Below are 25541 nucleotides of genomic sequence, written 5' to 3'. Positions count from 1 at the left end.
CCCCTATGTACTCACGCTTAAAAGTAGGTAGTGAACCCACGAATACCGAAGGTCAGCAGAGGTCAATAGGTCTAATTTATAACTTGGCTTTTCTGCGTTCTAAAGCAAACAGGCCCTCATCCTACAAATACAGAACTCTGGAACCTTCACCAAAGAGAATCATCTCAAGCTATTATTCTAGCAATCTATCAATAACTCAAAAAAGAAAAGTAATGGAAGATCTATTTCAAGTATTCCGGATTACCCAGTACCCCCAGATCATAGTATCTAAGCACCTATGTGAACTACTTCTGATGAACTGTGTTTTCTTATGCTTCCAGCATAAGTATATTTAAAAACAAAATAAACAAAAAACTCACACAAAAAAAGCCAGTCATTTTCTGGGTAAAATTGACCTTTTATTTATTTATTTTTAAAGATTCATTTATTTGAAAGAGAGAGTGTGCAAGCATAAGCGTGCAAGTGGAGGGAAGGCAAAGGGAGAGGGAGAGAGAAACTCAAGTGGATTCCACACTGAGTGCAGAGCCCGACATGGGGCTCCATCTCATGACTCTGAGATCAGATCTGAGCCGAAACCAAGAGTTGGACGCTTTAACAGACTGTGCCACCCAGGCACCCCTAAAATGGACCTTCTAGAATATATAAAAAATTTAAGTCATTTTGTGAAAAATTTACATTAAGAATGAAGGAAAAATGAAAAGAATGTCATTTGATAATTTAATAAGGATTTAAACGAGCAATCCAAATTTTTACTATGTATTTACCTGGCCTTAAAAGTATATTTACCAAAAATGAGCAATTCTTTGAATGCAACCAACTAGAACTTATTCATCTCATGAATGGTCAATTCTTATTATTTGTGGTATTTATGTTCTATAAAGTTGCCACAAACACTGAGTTAGTAAACAGGTTAGGTTCCTTTTCTAGTCACTACATTTTCTACCATGTCGAGGCAAATAGATCAATACATAACCCTGTTTTATGCATAACTTAGTTTCATGTGTCTTCCTGTTTTACAGACACCTTATTTAATATACATTGTTCATTCACTAATAATGAACTTGTGGCCAACACCACTATGACTCGTGCCTAAACGAAGCTTATCTGATTCACGTATCTGTTCCATAAGGCAGGCACGTCACAGCCATTTTGCACGCAGGAATGCTAGGCAGCACTTCAGCATAGCGCTCAGAGGCCATCTCAAATAGTGAAATTATCCAGGCAGTCACTGCATAGGAAGAACTTCAGTACTTTTTGACAAAAATTTAGAATACCCCATTTCACACAAAAATGCAAAAAATGTAGCACGAGAGAACATGAAAATGTGTTTTTACAATATGAAGGCTAAACGGGAAGGCAGAGCATTTGGGGCCTTGCTTGACCTCAGCTGGGAATAAGCATGTCAGGCAATTCCTAATTTTCATTAATCTTTGCATGCACATGTCCACAAATTATCATGAGAGTGCCACGAGTGCTGATTTGGGGGTTACAAATAGAGCTTTAGAAGGGGGAGAATTGCAAATAAGGAACTTGCGAATGAGGACGCTGGTTCTTCTTGCTCAGGTATCACTAAAATGCATTACACTTTTGAAACTTTCATAGCTCATAATTTTTTGAACCACAGCCATCCATATTCTTGGTTCCATAAATGCAAGATCATATTCATTTAGATTTATAAATACCTATGAAAATGATCGATTCAACCACTTTTTTTTTCATTTCTACATCATTTATTTCCTTCCAACCATCTTTGTACATACTGCTTTCAGCACTAATACCATTATAAACTGTATTAAGTAAATTCTGTGGCACAAACATTAAAAAAACAAAGGAATACTGTCAACAAAATATGTGACAGTCCAAACTCTTGTCACAAAATATTTGAAGTTTTTCCTGTGGAATGACTGACTGGATGAAAATAACCTATTTTCCTGTTCTCCTTGGAAATACACTGTTTGCTGAAGATTTGATGAATCTGAAAAAATTTATCAACTAAACTCAGTCTTCGACTTCACTTATACTATCAGTTTTATCATCATTATTAAAGCTTAGCATGCTATCTTTTTACATTCATCTTCTAATCTGTTTTATCACTGTAAACTGTCTTATTCTGACAATTCCCTCCTCTTTTTTACTATGGGCAGAAAATGAAAAATTCTGAATTCCAAACAGGACCCAATGAAACATAAAGACAAATAAACAAACAAACAAACAAACAAAGAACTTAAAGGAAACTGAAAATCTAGACCCTTGTGGTAGACTGAGAGTTAAATAATGTTGTAAAAAATAGCCAAATAAAATCTGTTCAAGCTTCATCTGTTGTCATGGGGCTGAGGATTCCAAATCATTCACTGCCTCCTATATAAAGCTTTGTAAGAGATTTATTTCCTACCTTTATTTTTACTTAATATTAGAAAGAATTCCTCTGAGGAGCAGGTGTGCTTCCTTTTTTTGCATGAGATCCTCTTAAGGAACCTTATCTCCCACCCCATTTCAAGTCCTTCAAATTCAAATCTAGAAAGTCAAATTTATTATTACATAAAACGTAAGCTTCTAGCTTATATATCACAATCACTCTTTCTCTAATCTTGACTTTCCACTCTTATTTGATTGTTTCTTGCAAGTTTTAAAAGATTATTTCATTTTAAATGCCACCAGAAATCTTCTATGAAACAAAGAAGGTTATGAAAAAATAAAATAATCTCTAATATAGTTTCAACTGCTATGCTTATCACCTTTCCTCTTTCCCTCTAGAACATGGCCACTCTTCTAAAGTCTGCCCGATTAATGGAAGAGCAGCTGTGAAGAACAACATTTGAAGGGTTGACTGAACATGAAACTCACTTAAGAATGTCTACTTAACAGCAGAGTCACATGGCAATTTACATGTAAGAATGTTTGCTGCAGCATTAAACTCATGCCAACAAATTTCTGAACCATTTCTCTAATCCATGACTTCTAGCATTATTTTAATGACATGAAAAAATGCTCATAATAATATAAATAAAAAGTAATGATTTTGTTTTTAAGTCTAATTGGCATGCCTTAAAATTTGGAAAAAATACATTAAAACATTAATAATAAGTTTCAGAAAGTGAAACTACAAGTGATTTGGTTTACTTCTCATTAGTAAAAAAAAAAAAAACTTTAAAAACAATTATTGAGGGGCGCCTGGGTGGCTCAGTCGTTAAGCGTCTGCCTTCGGCTCAGGTCATGATCCCAGGGTCCTGGGATCGAGCCCTGCATCGGGCTCCCTGCTCGGCGGGAAGCCTGCTTCTCCCTCTCCCATTCCCCCGGCTTGTGTTCCCTCTCTCGCTGTGTCTCTCTCTGTCAAATAAATAAATAAAATCTTAAAAAAAAATTATTGAGTATTAAACGTCCATAATTTGAGAGGAAAAGGGTACTTATAACCCTATGTGTGAGTAAAGAGATGCCAAGAAAGTGATAAGTAATGGGATTTTTTAAAGAATTTTAATTTTTATATACTGTTTGAGTTACTTTTACCAATTAGCATATTCCATTTTTACATTAAAATTGTATTCTGAAATGATACTAGTAAGAAAATTAAAATTATAAATATGAAGAAAAAAGTGGAAGTAAAAACTTAACTTACAGAAAAATGGACACACTCCTAGTATTTGGATCAAGGAAAAAAAGAAAAAAGAAAACAATACTCCCACAACTAACCATTTTAAAATTTTTAGTTAAATTTTTCTCCAGAGCACCTGGCTGGCTCAGTTGGTTAAGCAACTGCCTTCGGCTCAGGTCATGATCCTGGAGTCCCAGGATCAAGCCCCACATCGGGCTCCCTGCTCAGCAGGGAGTCTGCTTCTCCCTCTGTGACCCTCTTCCCTCTCGTGCTATCTCTCATTCTCTAATAAATAAAATCTTTAAAAAAAATTTTTTTTCTCCAAAAGAAAATACCAGGGTCAGTAGATTTACAGATGAAATCTAGTGAACTAGCAAAAAAACAAAGGAAAACAAAAAGCAAAACAACTAATCTTATACAAACTGATCCAGAGAAGAGAAAAAAAATGCATTAGAGAATGGTCTGTGGAGTTGTCATAATTCTGACAGCAAACAAATCCAGCCATTCATAGAAGGCCATGATACGTGATCATCCAGTTGAGTTCAACTCAGAAATGCAAGGGTAATTTTACCATTAGAAATATCCATAAGGGGCGCCTGGGTGGCTCAGATGGTTAAGCGTCTGCCTGCAGCTCAGGTCATGATCCCAGGGTCCTGGGATTGAGCCCCACATCGGGCTCCTGGCTCAGCGGGGAGCCTGCTTCTCCCTCTCCCCCTGCTCATGCTCTCTCTATCTCTGTGTCTCAAATGAATAAATAAAATCTTTAAAAAATATATAACCATAAAAGCAATTCAGTTCATTAAAAGATTAAGCAGAAATGAATTTAATAATATCCAATACTCAGTCATGTTCATTTAATAATATCCAATACTCAGTCATGTTTTACAAAACTCCATTAGCAATTCTGATAAAGAATAGCTCAAAAACCTAGAGCAAACATTATCCCTAATGATGAACCAGAAAAGATGAGTTCTGTTTCTACTTGTATTCAACACTGTACAATAAGAAAAAGAAATGTATTATACTATAAGAGAAAAAATACAGATTGTGAAGTCTGAAAAGCAATATTATCACTATTCACAGATGATATAATTGTCACAGAAGACTAAAAAGCCTCTAAAGACAAATTATTAGAACCAGTAAGAATTTAGAAAAGTTAGTAAATATCAGATCAATATATATAAACACCAACCGCATTTCTCTATGCTAGCAGCAATCTGAAAAATAAAGTTTAGAAAAGATACTATTTACAATAGTAACAAAAATATAAGGTAGTAAAAAACACATTCCTTTATTTAAAGACAATGAATCAGACTTAAATTAGTACAGAGAAATACCACATTTATGGATAGAGTTAATATTGAGAGATATCCATTCTTCACTTAAGATTCCCTATAATCCCTACCATAATCCAATTTACAACAAATTCACAAATTTTATATGGAAGAATAAAAAGCCAAATATATCCAAAACTCTTCTGAAGAACTGGATGGGAGTAGGGTAAGGGCAGGAGCATGACTGTCAAATACCTATACATCCCCTAGAACAAAGCAAAATATGGAAATGAATAGAGAGCCCTGGAAACAGCCACTTTTATGTGAAAACTAGATATATGACAGCAATTGTCCTATAAATCATTGAGAAATAATTCAATAAATGTTGCTGGCAGCAAAAGAAACCAGCAACAAAGTGAAAACACTATGGAATGGGAAAAAAAATATTTAGAAACGATAAATGTGATACGGGGTTAATATCCAAAAAATATAATGAATTTATACAACTCCATAGCAAAAAAACCACAAATAATCCAATTTAAAAATGAACGCAGGACCTGAATAGACATTTTTCCAAAGAAGATGTAGGAATGGTCAACAGGTACATGAAAAGATGTTCAACATCACTAGTCATTAGGGAAATGCAAATCAAAATCAAAAGGAGGCCTCACTTTATGCCTGTGAGAATGGCCATAATCAAAAGGACAAGAGATAATAAATAATGGCATGGATTAGGAGAGAAGGGAACCCTTGTGCATTGTTTGTGGGATCGTAAATTGGTGCCGCCACTATAGAAAACAGTATGGAGGACTCTCAAAAAATTAACAGAATTACCATTTGATCCAGCAATTCTACTTCTGGGGATATATCCAAAGGAAATAAAAATTCAAAAAGATAATCTGCATCCCCACATTCACAGCAGCATTATTTACAACAGTCAAGACATGGAAACGACCTAAGTGTCCACTGACAAATGAATAAAGAAATTGTGGTGGGCGCCTGGGTGGCTCAGTCGTTAAGCGTCTGCCTTCGGCTCAGGTCATGATCCCAGGGTCCTGGGATCGAGTCCCACATCGGGCTCCCTGCTCAGCGGAAAGCCTGCTTCTCCCTCTCCCACTCCCCCTGCTTGTGTTCCTGCTCTCGCTGTCTCTGTCAAATAAATAAATAAAATCTTAAAAAAAAAAAAAAGAAAGAAATTGTGGTATATATACACACAGGGAAATTTCTCACCATTAAAAAAAAAAAAAAGAAGAAAACCTACCATTTGTGACAACATGGATGGACCCTGAAGGCATTACGCTAAGTGAAATGAGTCAGAGAAAGACAAATACTTATCTCACTTATATATGGAACCAGAAGAAGAAGAACAACAACAACCCCACCAAACTCAGAAAAAGACATCAGATTTGTTGTAACAGAGGGGGTGAAGGGGAGAAACTGGAGAAAGGTGGTCAAAAGGTATAAACTTTCAGTTATAAGGTAGGTTCTGGGGAAGTGAGGTACAACATGATGACTATAGTTAACACTGCTGTGTGATATATGGGAAAGCTGTTTGAGTAGATCCTACGAGTTCTCATCACAAGGAGAAAATTTTTTTCTTTTCTTTTTATTGTATCTATGAGATGATGGATGTTAACTGATAAACCTATTGTGGTGATCATATCACATATGTGTAAATCAAAGCATCATGCTGTACACCTTAAGTTAAACTTATACAGCAATGTGTATCAATTATTTCTCAATAAAAATGGGGGAAAATACAAATATAAATAAATAAAAATCTGTTATCCATATGAAAAAAAAGGGAAATTAGATCCCTACTTGGTATCATATTCAAAACTAAAGTCTAAGATGGTAAAGTCATGAAAGGTAAACCTTTAAAATATTTAGAAGAAAACACAGGAAAAGTAGTTGTCTGAAACAAGGAACTAATAATCCAAATCATTTTTTAAAAGTAATTTCTACACCCAACATGAAGTTCCAACTCACAACCTCGAGATCAAGAACCACATTGCTCTTACTGACTGAGCCAGCTAGGCACCCCTAATAATGCCAATCATGAAAGAAATGACAGTAAGTTTGACTATACTAAGATGAAGAACATTTGTTCATCAAAAGATACCATAAAGTCTAACTGCAATATGCTGCTCTGGACTGGATTCCAAAAGAGAAAAATGACTGATGGAAAATTAGTGAAATCCAAATAAAGCATGGAAATTTAGTTAATAATAATGCATCCAATGTTAATTTCTTAGTTTTGACAAATGTACCATTGTTATATCACATGGTAAAATTATAGAGGAAACTAGGTAAAACGTACTGTCTTTGCAACTTTTCTGTAAATCTAAAATTATTCCAAATTAATAATAATAAGAAAGATACCATAAAGTGAAAAGAAGAGCCACAGAACTGGGAGGCTAGATCTGCAACAAATAACTGACAAAAAAAAATAAATAATGTACAGAATATATAAAGAATTTTTACAAAGCAGTATGAAAAAGACAACCTGATAGGGAAATGGGCAAATGGACTGTTCAAAGGAATAACCACAGGAATCACATATATATGAAAAAATGCTCAACATTACTAGCACCTTAATTATATAAGACCATATCGTATACGTACAAGTTTGGCAAAACTGTGATGGTGAAGACATGGATCAATGAAAACTCACACACATCACTGCTGAACATGTAACTGATCCCATCAGTTCAGCAAACAACTATCTTGTAAAACTGAACATTTACATATCTTATCTAAAAATTCCATTTCTAGGTTTAGACCTTATAAAAAGCTCTCATGAATGTATGCTAGGAAACACACAGAAGAATGTTCACTGTAATACTGTTTGTAATGGCAAAAAAGGAACCTCAAAAGTTCATTTACAGCAGAATGGAGGAAAATTGTGGTATGACATTCACACAATGATGCATCTTATACATAGAAATGATCAAAATTTCTAAAGCAAGAGAACGACAACATTCACAGCAGTGGTCACTTCTCTTGCAGGGGTGGAAGGGGGAGAAGCTGGGGTCATGGGATGGGGATGAGTACACTGGTATCATCCACTGCAGTACTGGTGATGTTCTTGGGTTGGGGTCATGGGTTCACTCATGGTGATCTGATTATGTTTTAGAACAACATATTTTATTTTTTTGTCTGTATCAAATATGACATAATAAATAAAATCATCTATGGTGGTTTTGAGGACCAAAGAAAAGATCTATAAAATGAACACAGTGCTAAAATGGCCATGCACAGTGCTCAATGTATTAGCAGTAGGAAAAAAGGGTGGTTTTATTCCTTCAACAAAGATACATTGAATGCTAAGAGTGAAGCACTGGAATACAGAGATGAATAAAATAGTTTCTTCCCAAAGAAACATCTGTGGCCTGTTTATATACTTAACGAAGCATGTGCTTTGCAGACATCATTTGTTAAGTCTTAACAGTTTATCTTGCCAAAATAAACAGACTGGTAACATATCTTAAGAGGAACTTATGGAATAGCATCCTCTGACCTCTGGTATCTCAAAACGAAGAGGCAGGACATTTTCTTAAAATTATCTTTGTTTTCTTTAGTACATATATAACGAATGTTATAATAAATATTCATATATAGTAAAGTACAAATAAAATGTAAAAGCCTTATAAGCTTTTTTATTATTGAAAGAGCAATAATCCCTCCTAGAAAGCCCTGATATTAGACAAAGCAGAAAATCACAGACTCTAAGAGCCCCTATTCATTAGATGGTGATTTAAAATAAGAACTAAAAACTTCTAAAGAGCCTTCTGGTTCCTCCTGAATACCAATACAAGTAACTCATCAGGCAAAGTGTGAGAAATTTGGTTGATGACAATTGGCAACTAAATCTTTCAGTCTAATCACGGAGAACTGAAACCTAACCAAGTGCTTTTTCATAATACTTTGGCCCTGCTCCATGGCCACACTGGCCAACACCCAGCAGCCAAGCCAGAGCACGTGCACAGAGATGACGAAGGAGTCCAAGCTAGACACTATGTGCTCATGCCCTAAGTATTGTCAGGCCTGCTGCCAGAAAGGCTTTGGAGAGGGGCTTAGAGCTTATAAGACTACTTGACCCCACTTTACTCCATTTGGGAATGGAGGGTGGAAAAGGTAATCAAACTATGATAACAGCACTTACATTTCAATGCTCATAATTAACTTAGAAGTGTATAAAGGAGTGAATCTGGAGCCCTTCAACCACAGAAAAATATCTGTTTATGTCTATGTGAATATAAAAAAAAAGTCATTAGTTTTATTTATGAAGATGCTGACAAAGGAAGCTTTCTAAAATAAATATGTATATGTGAATCTGCTCCCCCTTTTTGACACTAAATTCAATTTCAGAAATTAAAATCTAACATTATTATTTGATTCCAACTATATGACATTCTGGAAAAGGCAAAAACTATGGAGATAGTAAGGGCGCCTGGGTGGCTCAGTCAGTTAAATGGCTGCATTCGGCTCAGGTCATGATCCCCGGGTCCTGGAATCGAGCCTTGCATCAGGCTCCCTACTCTGCGGGAAGCCTGCTTCTCCCTCTCCCTCTGCCTGCCGCTCCCCCTGCTTGTGCTCTCTCTCTCTCTGTCTGTCAAATAAATAATTAAAATGTTTTTTAAAACCCCCCAAAAGTATGGAGATAGTAAAAAGATCACTGGTTGCCAGGGGTAGGGGAAGGAGGTGGAGCACAAAAGATTTTTAAGGCCCCAAAACTATCCTGTATGATACTGTAATGGTGAATACATATCATTGCACATTAGTTAAAATCCACAGAACACATAACACCAAGCGTGAATTCTAATGTAAACTATGGACTTTGGGGGATAAGGATGTATCAGCCCTGGTTCATCAATTTTAACAAATGTTTGCCACACTGGTGGAGGGATGTTGATAGTAGGGGAGGCTGTTTGCATTTGTAGGGGCAGGGGGGAAGGATGGGATATGGGAACTCTGATTTTTCATTCAATTTTGCTATGAATCTAAAATTGTTCTAAATAATAAAGTGCATGTGTGTGTAACCCTAATATGAAATATTGTAAAAGTACAAAAGGTAACTCTTGCATTGAAAATACATCTCATGCTAGAGTAGTTCTAAATTTGATTGTTATGCTGTAAACAATTCCAAATCTATTCCTAACTATAACGGGACTATGGTTACTATCAGATATTTAGTATGATCCATCCCACTACAATAGACCTTTTTTCTACGAACAGCAAATAACCAACATGAGAACTCCAAATATTGTCCGTGAAATTGAAAAGCTCATTCTTTGATCATCAGTATTTTCTTCATATGTAAACATAAATTACATGAGTTAGTAAAAAAAAAGCATATGATTCAGGCATAAAAAAATGCAGGAAGATAGATAATTCATTCTCCCACAGAAAGTTTTATTTCTAAGGAATAATCTTTAAGAAGTTCCTTAACCTGGTTTAACTCTGCGTTCCATATCTCTGGCCTGAGGCTGGTGCTACTTTATTACTCTTTACAAGGACTTGGGAGCGAAAACAAATTAAACAATCAGAGATTGTAGAGGATGGGGAAGAAGTGCCAAGAACACGGACCACTCGCAGTGTTCCTTTGCAAACATGATGAAAAAATCATTTGGCAGAAATAACTAATGAGACCAAAACGTGCTGACAATAAAAGAAGGTGGGGGGAGAAAACTCCAGGTAAATGTAAGAGTAAAAAAAGTTCTATCGATATACTGTTTCTTAATCTGGAGGTTGGTATACAATTGTTCATTTTATTATTTTTTATAACTTTTATATATATATGAAATTTTTTACTTTATATGAATGAAATATTTTACAGTAAGTTTAAAACTTATAGGCATTGGCACAACCCCCAAGTCCAACAACAGATCAAATAATATATGTAGTGCACAGTGTAAAACATTAATAAGAAAGGACATATGAAAGATTAAAGACTCAAAGAACTCTTATTAGTTTATGCTGTTGTTCACTGGTTGGAAGAATTTAGATTCTTTTCCTGGTGTAGCATTATTTAAGGCAAATAAGGCAATATAGATAAAATCACAGAAATGTCACAAATAAAACTTCATGAACTCGACTTAAAAATTTAGAAGGCTTTGAATGTTAAATGCAAAAGGAATTAATTCATTCTCTTATTTTTTTTTTCTTCTAGCCAGCCCTAAAGGCACAGAATTAATTTAACTTCAGCATACCTATGCAGCTAACAGTATTCCTGGCTTATAAAAGACCCCAAGAGAAATTGATTTAGTGGACAAGTACTGCAGCTGTTAGAAGAATCCTATAGATAGATCACTGGGGGGGGGAGGGAATCTGCCCCCATGAAAACACCAAGAGTCTGAGCTGTAATTTTCAGAGTTTTTTTTAAACATTACAAATTCCTTAATATATTTTCTTGCTTTTGGAAATGCACCTGAATTTTCAAATTCTAAATGCTAAGTAATGTATATTACTTATTACAAGCACCCTACCTGGTACATGGTAGGTGTCAATAAATATTTATGGAATTGAATTAATCCAGCAATAATCCTCATGGGCTGACATCTCAGGGACTTGCCTGGCTTACAAGGGGTAAAAGGGCAATCCCTTCTTTCTACCTCACTCTAGTGTTCATTTTTGAACCCCTGGCATATTAGATCTGGTTAGGCTTCTAATGCTAATAACACTGTTTTAAACAATACAAAGGATACTATATGGAACAACAGTTATGACAATAGGTAAGCTTTACTTTCAACCAACTATACTCCACCTCAAGTGCAAGAATTCTGTAAAACATAGACACTGGTTCTGTGCTAGGATTAGCACAGCAAATTGAGAAAACCGGAGGTGACTCATATACAAGTCAGGAAAACAATGCATTGGTAAAATTATGATCCAATCAGGATTAAATAAAACAGTGAAATTATTATTAGTTTTAAAGATTTTATTTATTTACTTGACAGACACACAGCAAGGGAGGGAACACAAGCAGGGGGAGTGGGAGAGGGAGAAGCAGGCTTCCTGTAGAGCAGGGAGCCCGATGTGGGGCTTGATCCCAGGACCCTGACATCGTGATCTGAGCTGAAGGCAGATGCTTAACGACTGAACCACCCAGGCGCCCCAAAACAGTGAAATTATTTTTTAAAGACTTCTTTAGTAAGAATCTTTATTTAAGGTGCAATAATAGCCAATTTTCTAACAAATATCCTAATGGAGGTAAAGCTGTTAATATTAAGAAGTATACTTTAAACATGCAAGGTTTAAAAAAGACTCATGCACCTCATCTAATTCTCGTTTTTAAAAAAAAAACTCTTTCAAGCGGATGAAATGAATGCACATAATGGGGCTGGACAGCTGTCTTGCTCTCTACTATATCACAGTTTACTCTTCCCTGGCCATCAGAACCACTGGGTGGGGAGGTTGGCATGGCTTCTCAAACAGTCCCATCTTCTTGTGAGTTAAGGGGCAAGGCCAACTATACGTGTATATTGTACGGACATCACCATGCCAGAAAGTGAGTTAACAGCTTTCCCTCTTATCACTGAAATGTCCCAAATTTATGCTTCCCAGTTCTCAATTTCAATTTATAATTTGGCTTTGATGCTTTCCTTTTCACTACGTCTCCTCCCCACAAAGTAATTATTCACTGAGCCAGAGAAAATAGATTCTGAATGAAGAATGCTGAACTTCACATGTACTCACTCATCCAACAAACTGCAAAGTTACTTTACCACGTTACACTCTATAATGAACTTCCTAACAACTTTATCAAGTATCTTTCTCTTTACTGCCTTGTCCTGCTGGTCTCGAGCTTAGGCTACAATTAAAGTTCCTTCTTTACAAAGTTTACCTACTACCACCTCCTTTACATATCCACCCCGAAACATACATGCACACCCAAACACACACACACTTCAAGGTTTAAGCATTGTGCCTGGCTGCTCTGCTCAATTAACTGAACAAGTTATGTGGCTCCTGTCTGATGAACCTACTGGGGGCTGAACTTAAAATTTTCTATTGACAAAAGAAACCAAGAAACAAACTAGAGTACAGAGTTCAAGTCATAGTCTCTTCAAATTTCACTGAATCGATTCAAATGGATGTACTAGTATTATAAATTTTATAAGACAACTTATATAATGTGAACAATTATTTTGTTAGAATTTTAGTTTTTAAGGCAATGATTCCATCTCTACAGTATTCTCATCTCTTCAGTCCAGGAATAGACAGTATCTGATTTCTGGGGTGCAATGAAAAAATTCTTGGCTTCAGGAAGCCTCAAGTAATACCAGGAAATTTTAACAGCCAACAGAACAACTTGGCTGAAGACTGGAATTACTCTTTTTGAGCACAGACTTTCAGTTCACTGCAAGTTGAAGAACAGTCATAAATAACTATCTTCACACATAGGCTAAATACACCAAGCAAAGACATGTTTCATGAAACACACATTAGTACCACAAATTTCTCTTCCCATGTAGGTTTTTTTTCTTGCTACAGCCACATAATTACCATCAGAGACATAAACTTCTAAAAAACGAACAATCTGTATGTATTCCTAAATAAATATAGTTTTGAAAAAATATTCTCACAATAACACATAAGTGTATATGCTGAATCTATTTTCCTATTGGGGGCAAAAAAAACCTCCTTCGCTATTAGAGAAAAACAAAACATTTCATAAAACTAAAATTGTGAAGAAAAGTAATATTAAAACTATTGGTTTGCACAAAACTCAAGAACTTGTCTTACCTTGGTAAAACAGTTTACATATCACAGGTTCTCAATAAGTGCTATTATTTAAAGGTTCATTTTTATCATTATTATTCCACATTTTATTGTGCGTACTGTACAGGCACTTCCGTATAGTTAACCCACCCCATGGAACACTAGAAGGAATTATTATCCTACCTATATCAACATGCTCAAAAAAGGTCAAGCAATTTGTCCAAGGTTCTGTAGTTTATAATTACTTGGCTCATGACAGTACTGTCTCCTTCCAATGTTCATGATCCTTCTGTATCACACTGACTCTCAAAGCAGTTTTTTTTAATATGTCTCAATTTTTCTATTTTTACTTAAAAGATCATTTTTTAAATATATTTTTCCATCTGAGGTTGACAACTATGTATTATGTACTAGTACTACAATCACTGGGTGCCCAAGGAAACAAAAGATGATGTGACCTGTGTCCTAGAACTTCCACCCTGGTTTGGCTAGATTTGTTCATGTACTTTGGTATTAGTTGCACATTCCCCAGGCTCCCTTCCCCCAGCACACACAAGATATAATGAAAACCACATGAGGTTGAGATGACATTTAGGAGGATTTGTTTAGTTTTCTGGCAACTCATACTGAGGGGCCTCCCTCTTAGCCCTCAACTTCACCAAACCTCGCCTATCTGGATCCTCTGAGCAATACAAAGCTTTAGACAAATCTTTCCCCTTTGCCTTTTTTAAGAGGTAACCAATTATTTTTTTTCAATTTAAATTCAATTAATTAACATATAGTATATTAGTTTCAGAGGTAGGTAGCCAATTTTTTTTTTTAGGATTGTATTTATTTATTTGACAGAGAGCAGGAGACAGAGTGAGAGAGAGCACAAGCAGGGGGAGCAGCAGAGGGAGAAGGAGAAGCAGGCTCCCCACTGAGCAGGGAACCTGATGTCGGGTTCAATCCCAGGACCCGGGGATCATGACCTGAGCCTAGGCAGACACTTAACCAACTGAGCCACCCAGGTGTCCCGGTAACCGATTATTTTTAAAACCATTTTTAAACATCACAGACAGATCAATTAAATTAATTAAAACAAATAAAAAGAAATAACACTTTTCTTAAATGAAATCTATTAGGTATATCATATCTACACCACACCTTCTTGTGAAACAAGCACAATATACATCAGTGTATATAGGCTTTCTGTATTCTAAAATTTCTCTATCTTGACAGAAAAATTGTTTTCCAAGTTGTCAGTCTCCTGGTCAAAATAAATGAATTCTAAACTTAAAATCTGCAACCAAGAATGTTATATATCTTCCAGCAATTCTTCTATAAAGTGTTAGGAACTTCATTTTTTTTTTTTTTAAGATTTTTTATTTATTTGACAGGAAAGAGAGAGTACAAGCAGAGGGAGCGGCAGGCAGAGGTAGAGGGAGAAGCAGGCTCTCCGCTCAGCAGGGAGCCCGATGCGGGGCTCGATACCAGGACCCTGGGATTATGACCTGAGCCAAAGGCAGATGCTCGACAACTGAGCCACCCAGGCACCCCGCTTAGGAACTTCCTTAACCCACAAACAAACTAAAAAATAGCCGTTTCTAAATACGTGATCAACATACTGTTTAATCCACCTGGTTTAGAACAGAGAACAAACCAAGGTGGGAGAAAGCACAATGAAACCATGTAAAATTGAAACCTGATTTGATTCAGAATTTGTGCTAATTTGAAAGGGGTTTGAATCAAGCTTAAATTCTTAAAATTTCCCCATATTTCTATGCTCAGAACATAATATTTCCCCGAGAAATTCAAATCTCACACATGATGCCTTTAAGCTTCTACTCCTCTGCTACCTACATTTTTTTCCAACACATAAATACCTGCCTGACCTGGTTCCTTTACTCATCAAACCACTAAAGTGTCCAACTACATAAATCATTCTCCAGTTCTCTATCTTCTGAACACCCCTAAAGGGATACAAAAACTCACAAAGATGTTGCCAGACCCCCAACAAAACAACTCAGTTAGGATTTAACATAAAATTCAAACAGATATCTACAAATATTTTTTACTTACGATCTCTGAAAAAAACCCACATTTCGATTCATAAAAAGAAAAATTAGTTTCAACAATTTAAGAACCACTAGAGAGGAAAAAATCAATTATTTCCCATGATTAATGCAGTTATTCACAGTAACTCTTATAAACACAGCTGTGTTGTCAAGGAGTTTTAGTTTCCTAAATTAAATTTTATATTTGGAAAATATACAATTGACAACTTGTACCAAAACACATCTTTAGTACTGTTATTGATCTTGATTTAAAGAAAATTAAATTCTACCAAGATATACTATTAAACCATAGCATCAAAAAAATTAAATACAGCCTAATCAAAACCAGCATGATTACAATTATTTGAACCAAATTATGTTCATATAATTTCCAGATAAATCCAGATTTTTTAATCCTCAAAAAATATAAAATTACCATATTAGCAATTTTTAAACTTAAAATTTTCATTGTTAAAATGGGCTTGCAACATAATTCTTAATATAGGCACTTCATTCCATTTCCTACATTCAGACACTCAATTATCTCAAAATTAAAATCTTGACACCAATAAATTTAATCTATTAAAGTGATTTTAATCCACAAGACTTTAAAAGTAATGTTTCTAAACAGAGATTACAAATAATTTGCACATATAAACAAAAATGCAATTTCAACAATAGCTAGCACTTGCTTAATTACTTGTCATGCGAAATGCTGCAGAGGCACAGCAAATTTCCTTGTAAAAAACGGAACGGACACAATTTATTTCAGAATAGGCACTCACCACTTCTTCCAATGCAGCACTTCGCCCAAAAGAACAAGTGAGGTGTGTGAGGCAATTAACAAAGGACGAGAAAAGTTCGTTTGGAATGGCAGTTAAAACATTTCGAGGGAACACAGTTATCAGGTTGCTGATAATGCTGGAGATTCCCACAGCTTCTGAATCTTCTATTTCAATTCTACAAATCAAATAATGAGTATTATTAAGTGGTAGTAGAAGAAAAGTCCCAAGAACTCATTTCCAAACATGCAAATATTGTCACCCATTCATTTTTAAAGGCGTGTCTCTGTGTATTAATTTCAAATTACCCATATAACTATACTTCAGAATATAAACAGGGAAAAAAAAATCACTGGTTTTTCTCCTCTAATGTTAAACACAAAGAAAAAACTGAAAGTTCCTTTTTCAGTTATAAATGGCAAGTATACCTACCCATTGATAGTATTCAGTAATCCCTCAATGAAGTGTGCTAGATAATCAACTTGTGATCCTTCATCGGGGAAGATAGGTCCATGAAGAGAAGCTAACTGGGCAAGGCACTGAAGAGAATCTTGTGCCATATCTGAATCTTCTCTGATTTTTCGATGTACCTGTTAGAAAGAATTACTAATCCATAAAAATAAATTCTTCTTTTGTAAGGGTCACGTGTCTATCATGCCGAATGAGGTAAGAGAAAAAATTCACTGTAGCTGGTTAATTCTAGAAAATTAATTCCTGAACTTAATTTGAAAATTGTCCCTCAGTCCACTTTACATTATAAGCCATGATTTTAAACTTATCAAGTAATTTTTAACTGAAGGCTACCTACATTTTGAAAATTGAACTGTCTCCAGCATGTTATGACAAAGAGAGAAACAGATGCCAGCCAGTCAGACATACTGCTTCTTCTAAAAACAGCAACAACGACAGTCATCTGTATTATGCTAACTATGCCTAGCTACAGCTTCTTGCTAAAGTTAGCAGACAAGTTCAATCAAGAGTATATAGATGCTGCTTTAGCAGAAGTAAACAGTTGCACACTTAGAAAACCAATATACCTTTCAATCCCTAGGCATTCACCCATTCAACCACTATATAAGCACACTCTTTCATTACTGAGATTGCCCACAATTTGTCTGAATTTCATTTTATCCTATACCATTGCTATTAATGGCTGAATTTTTTAAATTTTATTTAAATTATATTTAAGTCCACTTTAAACCTCATCTAGATCTTATTTCAAGGATGCAATACTGATGTGAAACATCTGGTACACAGTATTCTATATGAAGGAAATGCTCTGAAATACTGCTCCCTAGTTTTAGTGTGTTATTAATATTCTCAGATTTTAAAAGATGTTTCATTTCTGTGATCTGACATAATTAAACAGGAAAATACACTTAGGAAAGAAATTACAGGTAATTTTTTATCCTAATCCACCAACCACATTTAACGGCAACCATTTTCTACTTTCCACAAGCATCTGACTTCTCCAGCCCTTCTTTTCTTACACAAATCTCTTTGCTTTCTGAATGTCACAGAATTTTAAACATTGGTTCTCTATTTGTTTCAAGTTAACGTTCACTATGACTCTGCAAATCATTTATAAATTACTTGAAGTTACCATATTTCTCTTAAGTATTCACAGGTACATTTTTGGGACACTGAACACTCAAATCCTTATTCACAGACTGATTTCATTCATCTTTAAACCTTGAACTTCTTAAGGCTGTAAGAAATTTAAAATACTAAAGAGTCACAAAATTAACTGATCTATTGACATGTTTAAAATATTCCACCCTCTTTGGTCTAGAACGGGGGTTGGCAAACCATAGCCTATGGCCAAATCTGGCTTCCTGCTTATTTTGTATGGCCTATCAGATGGTTTTTACATTTTTACAGGGTTGAGGAAAACAAAATCAAAGAAAAATGTTAATTTCAAACACAAGACAATTATACAAAATTCACATTTTAATAACTGTGAATAAAGTTCTACAGGAACACTGCCACACGAATTTGTTTAGGTATCATCATGGCTGCTTCTGTCCAACAATGGCAGAGCTAAACAGCTGCCTCAGAGAACATATGACCTGCAAAGCCGAATATTTACTACCTGGTCTTTACAGAAAAAGTCTGCCAATCCCTGGTCTAGAATAACACAAATGTTTCTCAAAATATACCCTATTACATTTTAAGTTTTAAATAGTAAATTAAAAGTATAATACACAAATTCATATATCTACATTGTCCAACTCAAGAACTTCTGAACACAACACATTCTCAAATTCCTTATCTGAAAACTGTAACTAAATTTCTCTCATCATGCCTTTTAACCTAATCAACATTTAAACATGTTATCCAGGGGTACATTCTGCCAATGAATATAATGCAATCCCGGACAACAGAGGTTTTCTTTTCTACCTATAGAGCTAAATGTTGCTCATTCCTGGTCGAGAAGTGAGGACTCAAAATATATGATGACCGAAATAGCTAATGTTGATTATGTAATAAAATAAAATAAAGAAACTGCCTCAGAGCCTGCATGTACTACTGTTCAAACTTATGTTCTCTGAAATATGAACCATATAAAACTCATGATAAACCAATGATTAATTCTTGTATAATATAGTAGATTCTTGCTCTTCTTCCAATGTCAGCATTACAAAGGAGTTCTACCGCAACTGAACTATATTATACAAATTAAAAACTGAATTTATCACCTGAATAGGAAAAGCAGAGGGATACAGAAAAGCAAAGTCTAGCAGAACACCCAAGGAGGTGAATGGCAAAGCAAGACAAGGAGTAAAGAGAAGCAAGTTAGTAAGATAAATTCTATTGGAACATGCTGAATCTGAGATGTCTGTGGGCCATCCAAATTAAAACATCGAGTAAGCACTTGGATTATAAGGCCCTGGAACTCTGGAGCAGCCTGTGCTGAATATAGATTTAGGAGTCATCAGTGCAGAAGTGGTGCTTGAAGTCCTACGTGTGGAAGAGAGAGCCCAAGAAAAGTGTATACAGTCAGCAAAGTTGAGAACTAAGAGAGAACACTAGTAAGTTTTGAAGTAAGCAGAGAAAATAAGAGAGGTCAAGGAGAATCAAAAAGGTAGGAGGAAAAACTGAGAGTGGTTTTTCTAATACCTTATGAAAGAAAGAAAAATTGAGACATCTGTAAACTTTTGAGGGACAGAATGAAACCTAGAGTATTCCTAAATTCAGATGTGACCAACACATTTAAAGTCTTAAATTCATGCAATAGTATATTTATGTCTACCTACTCAAATCTAGAGAAATAAGGATATCCAATAGAAAACTGCTTTCTATTAGGTAATGAATTCACATAATTGCAAATAAATGAATGAAATTAAATGATTAGCCACTGTTATTTTTGTAATAAGTTACAAATTAAAACTCCTTAATGAAAGCAATAGGCCACAAACACAAAAATGTTAAAATAACACAGTAAAAAGGGTTAACTCTCAACTTCAGAAGCTATTTGCATGGGGTGGTTCACAGCTGACAGGAGCAGCTGTCTAGTTTGTCTAGACAGCTGTTCAGATTTGGGGGAGCTGTTTCCAGTACTGCCAGCAAGTTTTTCACCTTTTCAAAAACTGCTGGAATGGGATCTTCTTTCAGTCAAATGAATAACACAAAGAACTGAACTTGGATATGTATCAAAACAATTTCTGTCAGATGTGGTAGGCAACAGAATTTGTTAATTTAGTTACAATTACCGCTTTGGTACTGACAGTGTTTTTAGTCATCATTTTTCTGATTTAAAGGATAAAATGTAAGGTAATGTTTATTCCGAACATTTCTATTTTATTTCATTTTTATGTATAACCATGGATGACTAACCTTATTCCAGGTATTGTAAAATATATACCACAAAACTACAATGTTTTAAATGGTTTGTTCAGAAAAGGAAGGCAGTTGTAAGGATAGTAAATAATGTTTTTCTAACAAATGAAAAGGTAAGAAACTAAAATGGTTGGGATTAAGTAAAAGGGCTTCCTTTCTTTTTTTTAAGATTTTATTTATTTATCCGACAGAGAGAGAGATAGCGAGAGCAGGAACACGAGCAGGGGGAGTGGGAGAGGGAGAAGCAGGCTTCCCGCCAAGCAGGGAGCCCGACGTGGGACTCGATCCCAGGATTCCGGGATCATGACCCAAGTGGAAGGCAGACGCTTAATGACTGAGCCACCCAGGCGCCCCATCCTTTCTTTTTTTCTTAATTGGTCTTTATTTGGACTTTTACCCCAGTCATTATATCTAACTAACTTGTGTGCTTGCACTATTAATAGCAAATCAGCATCCCTCCCCACTCCATACACACATTTTTTTCACCAGCTTTGGACTACTGTAGTGGGGACCCTCATGAGCAAACATAGGAACATATTGCTTACTTCTTGATATTTAGCAAATAACAAACAGGACTATTTAAAGTTATAATTGAGGGTGTGTGGGTGGCTCAGTTGGTTTGGCGACTGCCTTCAGCTCAGGTCATGATCCTGGAGTCCCAGGATCGAGTCACGCATCAGGCTCCCTGCTCAGCAGGGAGTCTGCCTCTCCCTCTGACCTTCTTCCCTCTTATGCTCTCTCTCTACCATTCTCTCTCTCTCAATAAATAAAAAATCTTTAAAAAAATAAAGTTATAATTGAAATAAATTGCTATTCAATAACACTAACTTAACCCATGACTGATAAATTAGTACAAAGTATACTACTCTACTACAGTGGTTCTCAAAGTGTGGTCCAGGGATCCTGAGACATTCCTAAGATCATGTCAGGTTATCTATAAGGGCAAAACTATTTTCATACTAATACTAACACAGTATCTGCCCTTTCCATTCTCACTGTCATACATGTATACAGTGGAGTCTCCTCAAGGTTACTTTACCTGTAATAATATTACAACCAACTGGATGCAGAAGCAGATCTGAGAAATCTGGCTATCTTCTATTAAGCATAACATCTGAGTTCTGCAAAATTATAAAACAATGCCACTCTTTTCAGGAAACTTCCCTATAGCTATTTGTTCACTAAAATGTTATGTTAATATGTAATGGTTTGGTGTTGCTATTTTTTTTTTTTAAGATTTTATTCTCAAGTCATCTCTCTACCCAACATGCGGCTGGAACCCACAACCCTGAAATCAAGAGTTGCATGCTCCACCAACTAAGCTAGCCAGGTGCCCCCTCGTATTGCTATTTTTAAATGAATTAATTACTTTTTAAAGTTTTCAGTTTGAATTTTTAATATGGTAAATATTAACAGATATAACCCCATAAACAAAAGCTCTTCGGAGTCGTCAATAATTTTTAAGAATGTAAAGGGGTCTTGAGATCAAAAAGTTTGAGAACTTCGGCTCCAGGATATTCAACTCTTCATACTTAAATAACATTTTCATAAATTAGCAAGAACATTTCTATATAATTTCTATTTAAGCAGATGTATTGGTTAGAACAGAAGGCCTCAGAGGAGAAAGTAATCTGTCCTATTTTACTTAAAAATACAAAACATGTACTCTTTTCAGTGGCACTCTTCCTTGGCCTTCACCACCAGAGATGAAAAGCAAGACTTACTGTGAAGAACAGCTCCATAACTCTGCTATCCAGAAGAGTCTCCCGCCAGGACTCTGTTGGCTTTAACAGCACATTTTGTGAGGATTCAAACATAGCTATATAATGTCTGCCCAGTTATCTAGTGTCAAGGTCAACAACAATAACATTCTTACTTTGTCTAAAGTATAAGTATATCCTAAATATAACAGGAGCAATCCAGAAAGAATGTAATGGAAACAGTTTAAGCCTCTTCACATAAGCTACATAATTCATGCATGAAGCTAAGGAATAAAAGTCATTAGGTGCTTAAAAAAAATGCTACAGGAATATAAAATCACAGTTTCATCAGAATTACATGTCATGCTGCAGGGATATAAAAACTTTGATAATCAGAGATCTTAATGGTAGCAACAAAAGGAAACATGTGACTATAAAACTGATGCCAAAATATATACAAGAAAGGAAAAATCAATTTCTAAATATTTATCCCACCATTTCCCCCAATATCTTAACAGCTAAAACTACATATATAAAATATGTCTCATAAAAGACTACTTGAAAAAATAGTATTTTTCCCAAAGAAGTATATTCACTGGGTAACAAAAAAAGAACAAGAGCAAATATACATCATACTGAAGCAGAAAAACTCCCACACATTAGATTATGCAAATGCCAATTCCAGACAAAGAAATAATCAGTTTATGTACAACTCTATAGATACTCATTTAAAATGCCACAGACTAAAAATCAACTTTTATGGTGTTCAAGTGTTTCAATATCAAACATGCTTCTAATGGAATCCTATCTTTGCCATACTTCAAATAACCATAATATACTCTTAAGTGTCCATGAATATAATTCACGCAAGGACACTGATGTAGAAACTGAGGTTTTTAAGAAAAGGGAAAGCTGTCTGGGCATGAAGAGAGTAGTTATGCCCCTTCCACTGCTAATCAGATGTCCAGCTAAATACATCAACAGGGCAACATTCTCATCACTCAATGAGAAATTTCAAAAATAGTTATCCAAAATTATAGCTTGCAAAAATTAGACACAAGTTCAAATGCTGTATTTTCATTAAAGCCCAAATCATTAACAGAGAACATTAAAGGCTATGAAAATGCTTTGGAAATCATTTTTTAAAAGCTTATTACTTAACCCCCTTTTGAAATATCTTAATATTTTGTCTCAAGAGCAAGGAGGGGACTATAAGTTGTTTCAGAAGAGAAGTCTGCTTGCTTATTTCAGAAAAATTGCTCCAAAAATGTTCTGCAACTCCATTTGATTGATGAATAAAAGTGAAATTCAAGTCAGTCACATAATTTCACTTTTCCCTTCCTTTATCTGCCCCCTTGTGGAGGTGCAGGGAAAGAGTCAAGAGATACAAGAGCAACAGTTAAAACGAAGTAAGCCTGGATTTTAGAGAGAAAAAAAAAATCAGGCCATGAGTACTAAGAGTTTTCAGTGTGTTAATCGTTTTTTAAATGATTTCACTTTCGCACTAGGCACATATTTTGATCTTATGTTGTTAATGTGTTCTGCATTCAGAATATACTGATTGAATACTAGGTATTTTTACATGTTGTCTAAAATGAAGGCTTATCTTAGAGAAACAAGTATTTGTGGATGAAATCACAGGGTGTCTAGGATTTGCTTTACAATTATCTGAGGATGGAAGAGTATAGATTGAAACAAAAACTTAGAGCTAATGAAACTGGGTATTTTATTTTTGCACATCTTTGAAATTTTCCACAATAAAAGTCTGGGGCATAAAAAAAGGTTTGAGCATATGAAATAAAGTACCCAAGAGTAAGGCAATAAATTCTTTGTACTTCATAAAAAATATTCCACTTACTTTTTTTCCAGCTCTATTTTCCTTAAATTTCAATGTCTCATTTTATTAATTAAAAGGCAATGATTTTGATATATACTGTTCAGTAATGAAAAATCATTACTTATGCTCAGTACTGTGTTGAGCACCTGCATAAAGAAAATCATGACAATCTCCTTCCAATTTTTTAGGAGTTTGCAATCTTATAGTAAAATGGTAACAAACTATTATTTTTTGGACATCCAGATCTAACAAACAAAATATATGTGTATAATTTTACTAAATATTTTCATCTAGAAAAGTAACAGAATTAGTACTTCATATGCTTACAAAAGGTATAAATTGATTGATTGATTGATCAGAGAGAGCACAAGCAGGGGGAGCAGCAGGCAGAGGGAGAAGGGAGAAGAAGCCTCCCCACTGAGCAAGAAGCCCGATGCGGGACTGTCCTGGGATCATGACCTGAGCCGAAGGCAGATGCCTAACCGACTGAGCCACCCAGGCGTCCCAAGTATAAATGTATTTTTAAATTAGGTGGGATATGAGACAGATTCACATAACCGTAGTAAAATGGTCCGTCTCAAAGCAGACCATCTGTCAATTTTCTTATTAATATAGCCACCCAGGCAGTGAGCAAGTGCAAGGTGCTCTCTCTCAGAGTAAGAAAGACAAATACTTCAGGTGCTGGTACTTGCAAGAGAAAGCTAAAATCTAAAACCCCCAAGAACCCCACACAATTCAAGCACAGAGGAAGAATACTGGGAGAATACTGGCAAAAGTAAAGTGAGTAATATTTATGTCTTGGAAATATGGAAAATCTCATTCCAAGGAAAGGCGAGAATTCTCCTGCAACCTAAGTAAGCCTCCTGGTTATACTCAACAAGGGGTTGCCAGTGTTCTTCAGTGAGTGGAAGGTGATCACTTCAAAGATTAATAAGTATTACAAAAGGAAACAAAACCTAAATCAAGATACTTGTTTAATTCTTTTCTACCCTTTTTGTACTTAGAAAAAGTGTATGCTCCATAAATTCTTATGGATAGCAAGGACTTATACTAAGAGAAAATGGAAAGACATACATTTAAGAGAGGGCTTTTTCCAGATATGAAATGGAATTAATTGCAATTGCTCACCTAAACTTCAGGTTCAAAATAATCCTCAAATCTTTTAATTTTCTTAAATCCTGGTTTCAGCTTCCCTGATCCTCGTCTGTTTTAAACATATTTTCCCTAGTGCCCAGTATGTACGGCCAAATTTCTTCTAAAAGCTGACAAGTATATTTTTAAAATGTTAATTCCTTACATTTTGCTAACACCACATGGAGATCTGTGAGTTCTGTATGTGACATCTATCAGAAAATCCTTCCCCCTAATTATTTTATTTTTTAAAGATCTTATTTATTTATTTGACAGAGAGAGAAAATACAAGCAGGGGGAGCAGCAGAGGGAGAGGGAAAAGCAGACTCCCCGCTAAGCAGGGAGCCCGATGTGGGGCTTGATCCCAGGACCCCAGGACCATGACCTGAGCCGAAGGCAGATGCTTAACCGACTAAGCCACCCAGGTGCCCCGGTCCCCTAATTATTTTAAAGTTCATGTGAGTTTTTTGTTTTCCAACTCCAAACCTAGAAAGGACTTTTTATCTTGACATGTTGTTTGCCTTTTTTTTTTTTTTTTTAAGATTTTTTATTTATTTGACAGAGAGAGGCACAGCAAGAGAGGGAACACAAGCAGGGGGAGTGGGAGAGGAAGAAGCAGGCTTCCCGC

General features: G+C 35.5%; 1 protein-coding gene across 3 annotated transcripts in view; it reads right to left on the bottom strand.

The window, feature by feature from the left end:
• XPO4 (exportin 4) overlaps positions 1-25541 on the bottom strand; it is a 121308-nt gene that overhangs the window by 29158 nt on the left and 66609 nt on the right. For all 3 annotated transcript variants that reach the window (XM_025875204.2, XM_073894792.1, XM_073894791.1), the window contains 3 exons: positions 21970-22082; positions 16838-16995; positions 16409-16583 (listed from right to left, as the gene is read on the bottom strand). In XM_025875204.2, the coding sequence (XP_025730989.1) occupies positions 16409-16583; positions 16838-16995; positions 21970-22082 (446 nt within the window). The remainder of the gene's footprint in view (positions 1-16408; positions 16584-16837; positions 16996-21969; positions 22083-25541) is intronic.

Source organism: Callorhinus ursinus, unplaced genomic scaffold (assembly GCF_003265705.2).
Source record: "Callorhinus ursinus isolate GAN/ISIS: 27379988/994484 unplaced genomic scaffold, GSC_fseal_2.0 scaffold7, whole genome shotgun sequence".
Taxonomy (NCBI): Eukaryota; Metazoa; Chordata; class Mammalia; order Carnivora; family Otariidae; genus Callorhinus; species Callorhinus ursinus.
The sequence above is the reverse complement of the archived record's forward strand: the minus strand, read 5'-3'. Positions and strand labels throughout refer to the sequence as shown.